Consider the following 12,267-nt stretch of genomic DNA (forward strand, 5'->3'; position numbering starts at 1 on the left):
TAAATAAACACAAGCCCTGAACTTGGGGGTTGAACACAGTTGGGAGGAAAGCATAGAAATGACCCACAGATCCTGCCTCGGTAATTCCACTGTCCTCGTACCCAAGGTCATGTGATCACAATTCAGGCACTTGTCAACCAGCATGTGTTTATGATGGTTACCACATCATAGATTAATTTGTGATCTTCCCAGCCAGCTTCCGATAAGCAAAAACACCAGTGGGGAAAACGGGTTTCACGTAAGAATAACCCAATTCACGTAGCAACAGGAACAATTTAATTAATGGTGGTGAAAAAGTTATAAAATTGGGCACAGCTCTCTTAAGAAGGATTACCTCTACAGCTGGCTCTGTTCTTTCTTCCAGGAAAGGAAGTCAAGAGTGGTCATCTTTTAAAAATCGATGTGAAAGGCCAGCACCATAGGTGGTTGAGCCAGGAGACAAAGCCAATATTTTTCCGTCAAGTGTAGAATTCCTCCTTTGAGCAAGTCAGCAGTGTGTGGCGGCAGGCAAAAAATCCATTGCAATCCTAAACTCCATTAGCAGAGGGAGACAATCTAGATCTAGTGATGTACTAACACCTCACTAGGTAAGACCTTAGTAAGACCACACCTATACTGCATCCAGGTTTGGTCACCACATTATAAAAAAGATGTGGAGACTCTAGAAATAGTGCAAAGAAGAGCAACTAAGTTGATTTTGGGTCTGGAGGCTCAAACATATCATGAACAGTTGCAGGAACTGGGCCTGCTTGGTCTAGTGAAGAGAAGGACCAAGGGAGACATGATAGCATCTTCCAATATTTGAGGAGCTGCCACAGAGAGGAGGGGGTCAAGCTATTTTCCAAAGCACCCGAAGGTCAAGCAAGGAATAATGGATGGAAACTGATCAAGGAGAGATTCAACCTAGAAATAAGGAGAAATGTTTTGACAGAACAGCCAACCCCTGGAACAGAAGTTGTCTTCAGAAGTTGGAGTTTTATCACTAGAAGCTTTCAAGAAGAGACTGGACTGCTGTGGCGCCTCCTGCTTGGGGTTGGACTAGATGACCTCCAACTCTGTTAATCTGTAAACTCTGTAAGTAGCCTCTGTCAGCAATGGATACCATACACCAGATTACATTCTATTTAGGGCCTGGTGAACGTGTGGACTGCTATGGAGCTGGAAGTGAGCCTGTCTCATGAAGCTAAAGAATCTAATTTTTCGATTAATGGTAAGGAATGATGCTCGGTTAGACAACTGTCTGCCTTTGGCTTCGTTGCACAGTACACTTAATCTGATTGTTGGATTAGATTTCTTCTGGGGCTGATACAATGCACTCATTATAAAACTACAGTTGTTTGAAGCCAGCCTGAAAGTTGGATGTCCAACCTTTGTTTTGAACTGGCTCTCCCAGTGAAGAGTCAGCCATGTCCTTGAAGCAGAATCCACAAGAGAGAGGGAAGGAGGGAGAGGGAGAGAGAGAGAGAGAAAAGAGAGAGAGAGAGAAAAGAGAGATAGAGAGTGCATTTATTTACATCAGATAGACAATTGTCCTCTCCTTACTCCAGCAACACTTACCTGGATAATCCCCATCAGTTCCACAAAACTCTGCTTTTCTTTCTCATCCTTCCCCATCCCAAAGTCCTCGTCTGTCTGTGAAAGCTACATGGCTCCCCTGTGGCGTACTCACTCAAATGCCTTACACCCGTGATGGTGAACCTTAGCACGCGAAGTGGCACGCAGAACCATCTCTGTGGGCAAGCCAGCTCTTCTGGCTTCTGGCATGGACATGTGCACTGGACAACTCGTCTTTGCACATGCATGCACGCCAGAAACTGGAAGACAAAGTGACTGACACGTAGGCACAGACCATAAACCGGAAGCTTTGCTTCCCAGCATGTGCATGCGTGCTGGTGAACTGGTCTTCCAGTTTCCAGCACTACCGCTCGTGCACACTCTTGTTTCGGTGCTTGGTGCTGAAAAGGATCGCCAACACTGCTTTAGACCGCGTTGGCAACAGGGGAGTTGTCCTCCCTGGCCTTGTCCTTGGGGCTTCCCGGGGGGCCTCTAGGAATATTGGGTGTTGGAGATTTTCTTCCACAAGAGGGTCTTGAGGCTGTTGAGCACCAGCGAGTGGTGCACCTCCATTTGGCTGGCCAGCCCACTGAGCGTGGTGCATGTTTTCAACTGCTTCTGCAGCTCCTCCTTCAAGTCACTAGGGGCCCCGTGCAGTAGGTACTCCAATAGGAGCCCACACATCTTGGCAAGGTTGGGCTGGACCACATCGCTCTTGCACTGTTTCATGAGCTTATCGCACGGCGCCACACAGTCCTTCCCGTAGGTGCAGTCCGTGTTTTGCTCACAGTGACGGCCCTTAAGGAACCTCTGGATGGTCATCTCCGCGGCCACTGTCCTGAGGTCCACCATTTTGAAGTCGTATTTGTTACTGTAGCCCATGTTGGTGAAGCCAGCCTCGCAGATGTAGAAGTTGCCGTAGGTCCCGTGGAAGATCTCCTCCACGAATTCCAGAAGTCCAATGGCGATTTTGGCTCGCCGGGGCCAGGTGGGGGAAAACCACTGGCGGATGACTCGGAGGACGGCAGAAGGCAGCAGCGGCTGCAGGAAGGCAGGAAAGTTCATGGTGTGGAGGGAGGTGTGGTGGATCTTCTCTGTGAGATACAGATCGCCGCAGTGCCCCAAGAGCCTGGGCGTGTGCTCCTTCTCGTGCAGGGAAAAGGTCAGCAGGAAGTCGTTCAGCTGCAGAAGGGCCCATATGGATTTCGCTTCGGCCAGAGAAAGCTTCCCGTCTCGACTGACATCGGCCATGGCGATAATCTGGCTCACCAAGTTGGTGAGGGAGGCTTGATCCCCGAGACCAGCCTGTGAAAACAGAACAATCCAAGACATCTTAAAACATGATTTGAGTATTGCCCACAAGATCATATGCTGCAACGTCCTACCGGTCAATGACTACTTCAGCTTCAACCGCAATAACACAAGAGCACGCAACAGATTCAAACTTAATACGAAGCGCTCCAAACTTGACTGTAAAAAATATGATTTCAAGAATCGAGTTATCGAAGCGTGGAACTCATTACCGGACTCAATTGTGTCAACCCCTAACCCCCAACATTTCTCCCTTAGACTCTTCACGATTGACCTCCCCAGGTTCCTAAGAGGCCAGTAAGGGGCGTACATAAGTGCACCAGTGTGCCTTGCGTCCCCTGTCCAATTGTCTTTCCTTTCTTTCACCTATCATATATATTCTCTTCCTTTCATATATCCTCTCCTCTAAGTTCACTTTTACCACATGTCTATTTTTCTTCCTATGTATTTGTGTATTGGACAAATGAATAAATAAATAAATAAATAAATAAATAAAATCATTTCCAAGACCGAAGTTCAATCTGGAAGCTCCTCCTTTCCATGGGGCAGTTACACCCGCCCTTTTAAAAAAGCGTTCTCCCCAACTCAACACGCTCCTCTACCCGTCTGCTTCCACCTCCTGCGTCAAGGGGGAAGGCAGCCTGCCTTGCTTTTCATGCCAAAAAAGCATGTCCTTATCACCTCGAGGTTCGATTACTGCAACGCTCTCTACATGGGGCTTCCTTTGAAAAGTGTTCGGAAACTTCAGATCGTGCAGAACGCAGCCACGAGAGCTATCGTGGGGCTTCCTAGATTCGCCCACGTTTCTACAACACTCCGTGGCTTGCATTGGCTGCCGATCAGTTTCCGGTCACAATTCAAAGTGTTGGTCATGACCTTTAAAGCCCTACATGGCAATGGACCAGATTACCTCCGGAACCGCCTGCTACCGCATGAATCCCAGCGACTGATAATGTCCCACAGAGTTGGCCTTCTCCCGGTCCCGTCGACTAAATAATGTCGTCTGGCGGGCCCCAGGGGAAGAGCCTTCTCTGTGGCGGCCCCGGCCCTCTGGAATCAACTCCCCCCGGAGATTAGAACTGCTCCCACCCTCCCCGTCTTCCGTAAACTACTTAAGACCCATCTATACCGCCAGGCATGGGGGATTTGAGACACCTTTCCCCCAAGCTTATTATAATTTATGTTTGGTATATATGTGCTGTTTGGTTTTTAATTATGATAGGGTTTTTTAGTTTTTTCTTAATATTAGATTTGTGCCTGTACAATATTGTTTTATTGCTTGTTGTGAGCCGCCCCAAGTCTTTGGAGAGGGGCGGCATACAAATCTAATAAATTATTATTATTATTATTATTATTATTATTATTATTATTATTATTATTATTATTATTATGTGCGAATCGGCCCCTTGAGAGGTGGTTCGAAGGTCTTCTAGGAACCGAAGAGCCACTCACTTTCAAGAAACTCAGAAGCATCTCCCGGAATTCATCCATGGACGTCCCCCGAGTTGGCTTGTTGAAGAGAACCACGTCTCTCCTGGGCTCCGCGTCTGGATTGCTGTCGGCTTTTAGAGCTTCTTCCAAGCCACATTTGATAATCACTTCTTTCTCCTTCCAGAGGCCGCTGTAGATCTGCAAGATACAACAAAAATGGTGCCTGGGACTGTGTTAGCTACCCTAACCTCAGTAGTTGGGAGACTTACAATCAGGGATAGGGATGGGTTCCAGTTTTCTTTGCTGTCTGTTTGCTCAGGGACGTGCCTCATGCACAGAAGCTAAAAACAAGATGGCGGTGCCATAAGTGAGGGGTCTCCAACCTTGGTGACTTTAAGCCTGGCGGACTTCAACTCCCAGAGCTGGCTGGGGGATTCTGGGAGTTGAAGTCCGCCAGGCTTAAAGTCGCCAAGGTTGCGGAGCTCTGCCATGAGTGATGGCAGTATTAGTAATAAAGAGTGATATGGGTGAATTCAGAGAAGTTAAAGAAACAGTTTTAGGTTGAAAGGATGCAACAAAATGGACAATACAAAATTGGTACCGGCACGTGGTGGAACACATTCAGTTTGAAATTATAGATACAAAGATGAATATAATAATGATTGCTTATTTGACTCCTATAATCATTAAGTGTGGTACTTCATGATTCTTGACAAATGTATCTTTTTTTAAATGTACACTGAGAGCATCTGCACCAAAGACAAATTCCTTGTGTGTTCAATCATACTTGGCCAATAAAGAATTCTATTCTATTCTATTCTATTCTAAGCCTAGCCTAGCCTAGCCTATCGGCTTTTAGGTTTGTAAGCGTAAAATTTAATACTACTTCAGGACTGCCACTTTCTTACTGTTGCAAGGGGGAGGGTGTTGTAAAGATAAAGGAAGAATGTTATGTCTAGGTGGCATTCCTTTGCCTGTGGGAATAGAAAAGATGCTTGCAGCTAGACGAAAGTGGAGTCTGAAGTCATCTGAAGGACTGTTGGACTGGGAATTGAGATCCTTTGGCACTGCGCCCAGTGTGCCAAGTACCACTGGGACCACTTACACTGGCTTATGCCAGAGTCGTTGCAGCTCGATTTTTAGATCTTCGTATTTCACTAATTTCTCTAGCTGCTTCTCCTCAATTCTGCTGTCCCCTGGGATTGCGATGTCGATGATCCATACTTTCTTTTTCTCCATCCGGATGTCTGGTGTGTTATGCATCAGAATTCGTACGGCAGAAGACGGTCTTGGACTTCAGTTCTCTGAAGTTATATTTTACGTAAAAAAGCAACGAATTTTTCATATTTTTCCAGAGATGGCCCAGCCCGTGTCCTAAACAAGGAACCTGTCCTCAGCGTGAAACACGTAATTCTCTAGGACCTACCTGCTGGGTGGGAGAAGGTGACAAACAGTGTTCAAACACCAAGGTGTGGTCCTCACAAAGGTCTTTGCACATAGATCCCGAAATGATGCCTTTGTTGTATTGGTCACACTGAGAGAAAGAGAGAGAGAGAGAGAGAAAGCCTGAGCATCTCTTTGGCTGGGATGATGAGGAATCGTGAGTACTTCCTGTCTTATAAACTCAGGTTACGAGTATTTTATCTAGTGAAACAATTGAAAAAAAGGACAATTTACGGGGGAAGGCCATTTTGCCCTTCAGAACCTTCAGGGAAGCTTCCCCAAAGGCTCTGGAGTGTGAAAAACGGCACAATGGACAAACCGGAAGTCTGTTTTTCTGAACTTCCAGTTTCCCCTTTTGGCTGTTTTTTCATCGTCCCAGGCTTCAGTGAGGCCTTTTGGCACGCAAAGCCATCACTGCCATTGCCATCACTGACCTATTAAGATAAGTGACTGTCTCAAAATGGCTTCTAATTTCTTTGTCAGTTTTGGAAGCCATTTTGTTGGGGGTGTTTTTTGGAACCCTGACACTCTTCTTGAAAACCGCCAACGATTTCTGGAGACAAGCCTGGTTAATTGCCCTCACTCAAGGGGGTTTGGGGCCTCCCTTTCCTCAAAGCTAAACAGTGAAGTTGTTGTTGTTGTGGCCTGTCGGCCGCTGACTCCTCCAGCATTTGAATCAGAGGAGGAAGAGGCGTGGGAGTCAGCATCAAGGCAACCTGGAAGCTCCCAGGGAGAAGAAGGAATGGAACTGGCAGAGAGAGAGAGACAGAGGTGGAGTCTGGGCTGTCTCAGTCCCCAGGTCTGGTGGTGGCTGATGAAGAAGGGGAGGAACAGCTGGATCCAGTGCCTGATGCGCGGATGCACAGAAAGCAGAGGAGAGAAGAGGAGAGCAGTGGAAATCTATGGGCTGGTCCTTGGGATGGAAAAGCCACGGCTGCTAGTGCAGCTCTGGGGATAAAAGGCAGCGGATGGAGATGAATAGATGTGGCAGACAACTATTCATCTCCCTGCAAGACAGACTTGTTAACCTAAGGTGAAAGAGAAACTTGTTTTGCTGGGGCTGCTGGCACTTCTAATAAAGGAATCATTTATTTTTTATTAATTGGACTTCTATGCCGCCCCTCTCTGAGGACTTGGGGTGGCTCACCACATATAAAAACAAGACAATATTGTAATCCAATTCATTTAAAAACAATCTAAAACCCCAATGATATTAAAATCAGTCACTTCCATTTACACAGTGAACTTACTGAATATTGCACTTGTTGGCCAGGGGCTAGGATCTAATGGCTCCAAGCCTGGTGGCATAAGTGAGTCTTTAGACTCTTGCAGAAGGCGAGGGCGATGGGAGCAGTATGGATCTCTGGGGGGAGCTGATTCCAGAATGCCAGGGCCCCCACAGAGAAGGCCCTGCCAAGCAACATTGTCTAGTTGGGACCTGGAGAAAGCCGACTCTGTAGGACCTCACCAGTCGCTGGTATTCTTCCTGATGTCATGTAGGGCTTTATAGGTCATAACCAACACTTTGAATTGTGTCCGGAAACCAATCGGCAACCAGTGCAGACCATGTAATGCTGGAAGAACATGGGCATATCTGAGACGGCCCATGACCGCTCGCGCAGCTGCATTTTGCATGATTTGCAGTTTCTGAACACTCTTCAAAGATAGCCCCATGTAGAGAGCACTGCAGTAGTCGAACCTCAAGGTGATAGGGGCACATAAGTGACAGTGAATAAAGACTCCCTGTCCAAATCGGACCGCAACTGATGCACCAGGCGAACCTCGACAAAACCCCCTCGCAACAGCCAAAAGATGGTGTTCCATTGTTTCAACTACAGAGGGTTTGTCGTGTTTGGAGCACTGGGTCAGAAGAGTTGTGGTTCCTCTGCTGCTGTTTTGATTTCTTTAAATTCTCGTAATTCCCCATAGTTAAATATGGGGAATTACGAGAATTTAAAGAAATCAAAACAGCAGATTTGGAAAGCGCTCAAGCAGTAGTGGTATTAGGGTGGAAGGATAGTAATAAATGGACAATCCAGAATTGGTACTGGTACATGGTGGACCACATCCACTTCGGAATTATGGAAATAAGATTAAATAACTTTGATGAAAATAAATCGGAGAAGCTGATGGCACGATGGAATAAGGTGAAAAAATATATCTTAAGTAGAATTTATGACGACAATGTGAAAAATAAATTCCAATCACTATTTGTATGTAAAGAAATGTAAACCGGAGCTAAGGAAGAAATTGAAACTTATTGCAAATAATTTAACCCCCTAAATCAGTGTTTCCCAACCTTAGCAACTTGAAGATATCTGGACTTCAACTCCCAGAATTCCCCAGCCAGCATTTGCTGGCTGGGGAATTCTGGAAGTTGAAGTCCAAATATCTTCAAGTTGCCAAGGTTGGGAAACACTGCTCTAAATGGTGGTGGGGTTTTATTGGTGTTGGACACTTTTTCTTTAAGTTTTTGTTTGTTTGTTGTAATAAAATTTAATTAAAATATTTTTTTTTAAAAACATTGTTTCAACTACAGAGGATTTGTCGTGTTTGGAGCGCTGGGTCAGAACAGTTGTGGTCCCTCTGCTGGCTGGAGGACCTCCTTGCAAGAGAAACACTCACAATGATCGCCTGGCAGACGTGTCCTCGACACAGCTCAGAGTAGGACGAATAATGCATGTAGACCATCCAGCTGCCCACAAAAATGCCCAGCCAGGCAAAGAAGAGGTACTTCACTTTGATGCCAGGAAGGCGGCTCTGATAGGAGAGAAACAAAACAAAGAGGGTCAACCTATTCCGAAGGCTACAAGGGACCATTCTGGATGTCCCTGATTTGATTGGATTGGATTGGATTTGTATGCCGCCCCTCTCCGTAGACTCGGGGCGGCTAACAACAGTAGTAAAACAGCATATAACAATCCAATATTAAAACAGTTAAAAACCCTTATTGTAAAACCAAACATACATGCAGACATACCATGCATAAAATTGTAAAGGCCTGGGGGGAAAGAGTATCTCAGTTCCCCCGTGCCTGGCGGCAGAGGTGGGTTTTAAGAAGCTTATGAAAGGCAAGGATGGTGGGAGCAATTTTAATCTCTGGGAGGAGTTGGTTCCAGAGGGTCAGGCCCGCCACAGAGAAGGCTCCTTCCCTGGATCCCGCCAAGCGACATTGTTTAGTTGACGGGAACCAGAGAAGACCCACTCTGTGGGACCTAACTGGTCGCTGGGATTCATGCAGCAGAAGGCGGTCCCTGAGATAGTCTGGTCCGGTGCCATGAAGGGCTTTATAGGTCATAACCAACACTTTGAATTGTGACCGGAAACTGATCGGCAACCAATGCAGACTGAGGAGTGTTGGTATAACATGGGCATATTTGGGAAAGCTCATGAATGCTCTCACAGCTGCATTCTGCACGACCTGAAGTTTCCGAACACTTTTCAAAGGTAGCCCCATGTAGAGAGCATTACAGTAGTCGAGCCTCGAGGTGATGAGGGCATGAGTGACTGTGAGCAGTGACTCCCGGTCCAAATAGGGCCGCAACTGGTGCACTAGGCGAACCTGGGCAAATGCCCCTCTCGCCACAGCCGAAAGATGTTTCTCTAATGTGAGCTGTGGATCGAGGAGGACGCCCAAGTTGCGGACCCTGGCTGCAATGGAGGGTGGTGGCACCTGCCTTGTGTTGGCCAGTCTTAGAAGCTAAGCCAGATGAAGCTAAAGATCCCCTGGAAGACAAATAAGAAAGCTAAGGAAGAGCAATTAAAAGTTTACCTGGGAGCATCTTCACCTTTGGGCTGTGATGGAATACTCTGGATTCATTCATAGAATAACATAGAATAAACAAGAGTTGGAACGGATCTTGGAGGTCTTCTAGTCTAACCCCCTGCTGAAGCAGGGGACCACTCTGTCCAATCTCTACTTGAAACCTGGCTTCCCACCAAACAAAATGAATCACAAACAGCTCTGTTTCCCCCCTACCTGTTGTGGTTAGCTCTGGCCCAGCTCCTGCCCCAAGGACTGTGGATGTGGGGGAGACATCCACATGCTGCAGGCCTGTTTTGCCCCCAGTGGAATCTGATGATGAAGGCTCCTCTGACCAAGAAGACATGAGTGACAGGGAGGAGGAGAGTGGGACAGACAGCTCAGAAGGAGATCAATTATCTAGCTCCTCCTTGGATTCGGAACAAGAGTTAATGATACAGCCACGCCTGTGGAGAGCGATGCATAGGCAGCAACAACTGAGAGATTGTTATCAAAGAAAATGAGGCCACCTGTGGTTGGGTGGGGCTGTGGTCATTAGTGAGGCTGCTATAAATAGCAGCCTGTGGGTTTGGCCATTGTGGAGGATTATCTGATCCTTGTGTTTCGTGACTGCTTTACTGACTTTGACCTTTTGTGTGCTGATTTCCCCCCGCTTTGAATCTAAACCAGAGCAAAGTGTGTTTCACTTTGTGAAAGAAGGAGTGTGAATTGCCTCACAGCTGCAAGCTAAGTATCAAAGAACTGATAAGGGACTTGTACAAATTACCAGTTTGTTTGGAGACGAGTGCTCTTTGCTATACCAAAAGAGGGCTTGGTTTAAGTGAATTTTCATTATAAAGAACATTGTTTTGAATTTTCAAACGTGTGTGTGTCTGAAATTTGTACCTGTGAATTTTTGGGAGGAGTTTGCCAGAGAGCCCGACAGAACACTACCTAGCGTGCTGTATGAACCTAGTCTCATGCCACACAATTCAGAAATCGCAGTGGTTTAATGCCTGCCTTCAAACTGATTAATTGCTTGATTAAATCACTTTAAAGGTAATTTGCATACAAAGCAGGAGGCCTCCTTTAGGGGACAGATGTTAACCGAAAAGCAGGCAGTGTGTTCTCTCAACAGAGGAATGCATAAGCATTCATCCAGCTCTCTTGCCAGGTTGGTTCCTTCCACCGATGTCCATCTCACTGATTTCATTTGTTTGGGTACTGAAGGTTACAGCTATAACCCCAAAAAGCACTCTGAGTGAATTTCAATGTAGAGAAAATATTTAGGCAAGAAAAATCAAAGATATAAGTACAGATTTGGCTCAAATGGCTCAAAAACCAGTGAGTGGGACCTTGGAGTTCTAATTGCTGCAGCAGCAGCCAAACAAGCTAATAGAATGCTGGGTTGTGTAAACAGAGACATAGAATCAAGATCATGTGAAGCAGCAATACTGCTTTATAAAACCTTTAGTAAGACCACACTTGGAATACTGCAACACAATGCTGTTATGTTGGGTTTGCAAAGGTGACCTGTTAGAAGTATTGAAAGACTTGGTGAGAAGAGACAAAGAAAAACAGCCTGGTTCTAGGACATTATTTGAAGGGATTAAAGATCAAGCATTGTTAAAACTAAATGGAAGGAATATAATGTTGCCTTACTTGATCAAAGTTAAAATAGAAGTTGGTATTTCTGGACATCCTTAGTGGGCTTTTGCTGACCAAGACTGAATGACAAGCTTTTAGGGGATGCGGCAATGGTCATAAATGTGAAAAACAATCATAAGTCCATTCTTTCAGTGACATAATTCTGAACAGTCACTAAGTGAACTGTTGTAAGTCTAGGACTACCAGTACCTGCATTCTTACAGTTGTGATTCCGCTCATAAAAATAAGAGGGATAATTTCCAAAGAAGCACAACTGTTCCTGGTAGGTATTGCACACATTTTTTTACAGAATTTGTAAGAGGAAAGGATAGCCAAAGACAGAAGCTTCCTTCCCATTGTGACCTCTGCACAAAGGAAGCATCATGTTTCCAAGAAGAAACCAACCTTTTATCTTTAGCGGGCTAATAAATAATAGAAGAACCCGACCAACGTTGGCTTCTAAAACCCTCTCTTGGAAAATCCTCCTTTGCTTCTGGTTTTCTTTCAGCAGCTCATTCTTAGGATAGTCTTGATTTTCTCGGTTGTTCTGGGTCTGGTTTCAGTTCTCATGGCTGGGATACGTTTGTTGATAAGGGCTAGTTTCCAGATGTTATCAACAAATGTATCCCAGCCACGAAAATTGAAACCAGACCCAGAACAACACAGGACACCACTACCAATCACCCTCATCAGACCCAAGTCTACACTCACCCTACAGACCAAATGTAACCAACACCCAGAAGCCAAACCACAGCAGTGCCTCCAACTGCTGCACCCCCCTCTGACACAGACACAAAGCAAACTGACACACACCATAAACACATAAACAAGAGCAGGAGTGGCGCAGCAGGTAGAGTGCTGTACTGCAGGCCACTGAAGCTGACTGTAGATCTGAAGGTCAGCGGTTCAAATCTCATCACCGGCTCAAGGTTGACTCAGCCTTCCATCCTTCCGAGGTGGGTAAAATGAGGACCCGGATTGTGGGGGCAATATGCTGGCTCTGTTAAAAAGGGCTATTGCTAACATGTTGTAAGCTGCCCTGAGTCTAAGGAGAAGGGCGGCATAAAAATTGAATAAATAAATAAATAAATAAATTGAATAAATAAATAACTAGACCACAAACTCGCAGTCAAACCAAA

The 12,267-nt window shown here is 45.8% G+C and overlaps 1 protein-coding gene across 3 annotated transcripts in view; it reads right to left on the reverse strand.

Moving 5' to 3' along the window:
• Positions 1-259: 259 nt before the first annotated feature.
• DIPK1B (divergent protein kinase domain 1B) overlaps positions 260-12,267 on the reverse strand; it is a 44,668-nt gene continuing 32,660 nt past the window's right edge. For all 3 annotated transcript variants that reach the window (XM_070758902.1, XM_070758903.1, XM_070758901.1), the window contains 4 exons: positions 8,365-8,499; positions 5,723-5,830; positions 4,318-4,494; positions 260-2,859 (listed from right to left, as the gene is read on the reverse strand). In XM_070758902.1, coding sequence (XP_070615003.1) covers positions 2,047-2,859; positions 4,318-4,494; positions 5,723-5,830; positions 8,365-8,430 — 1,164 coding nt within the window. In that variant the 5' untranslated portion in view covers positions 8,431-8,499 and the 3' untranslated portion in view covers positions 260-2,046. The remainder of the gene's footprint in view (positions 2,860-4,317; positions 4,495-5,722; positions 5,831-8,364; positions 8,500-12,267) is intronic.

Source organism: Erythrolamprus reginae, chromosome 8 (genome assembly GCF_031021105.1).
Source record: "Erythrolamprus reginae isolate rEryReg1 chromosome 8, rEryReg1.hap1, whole genome shotgun sequence".
Classification (NCBI taxonomy): Eukaryota; Metazoa; Chordata; class Lepidosauria; order Squamata; family Dipsadidae; genus Erythrolamprus; species Erythrolamprus reginae.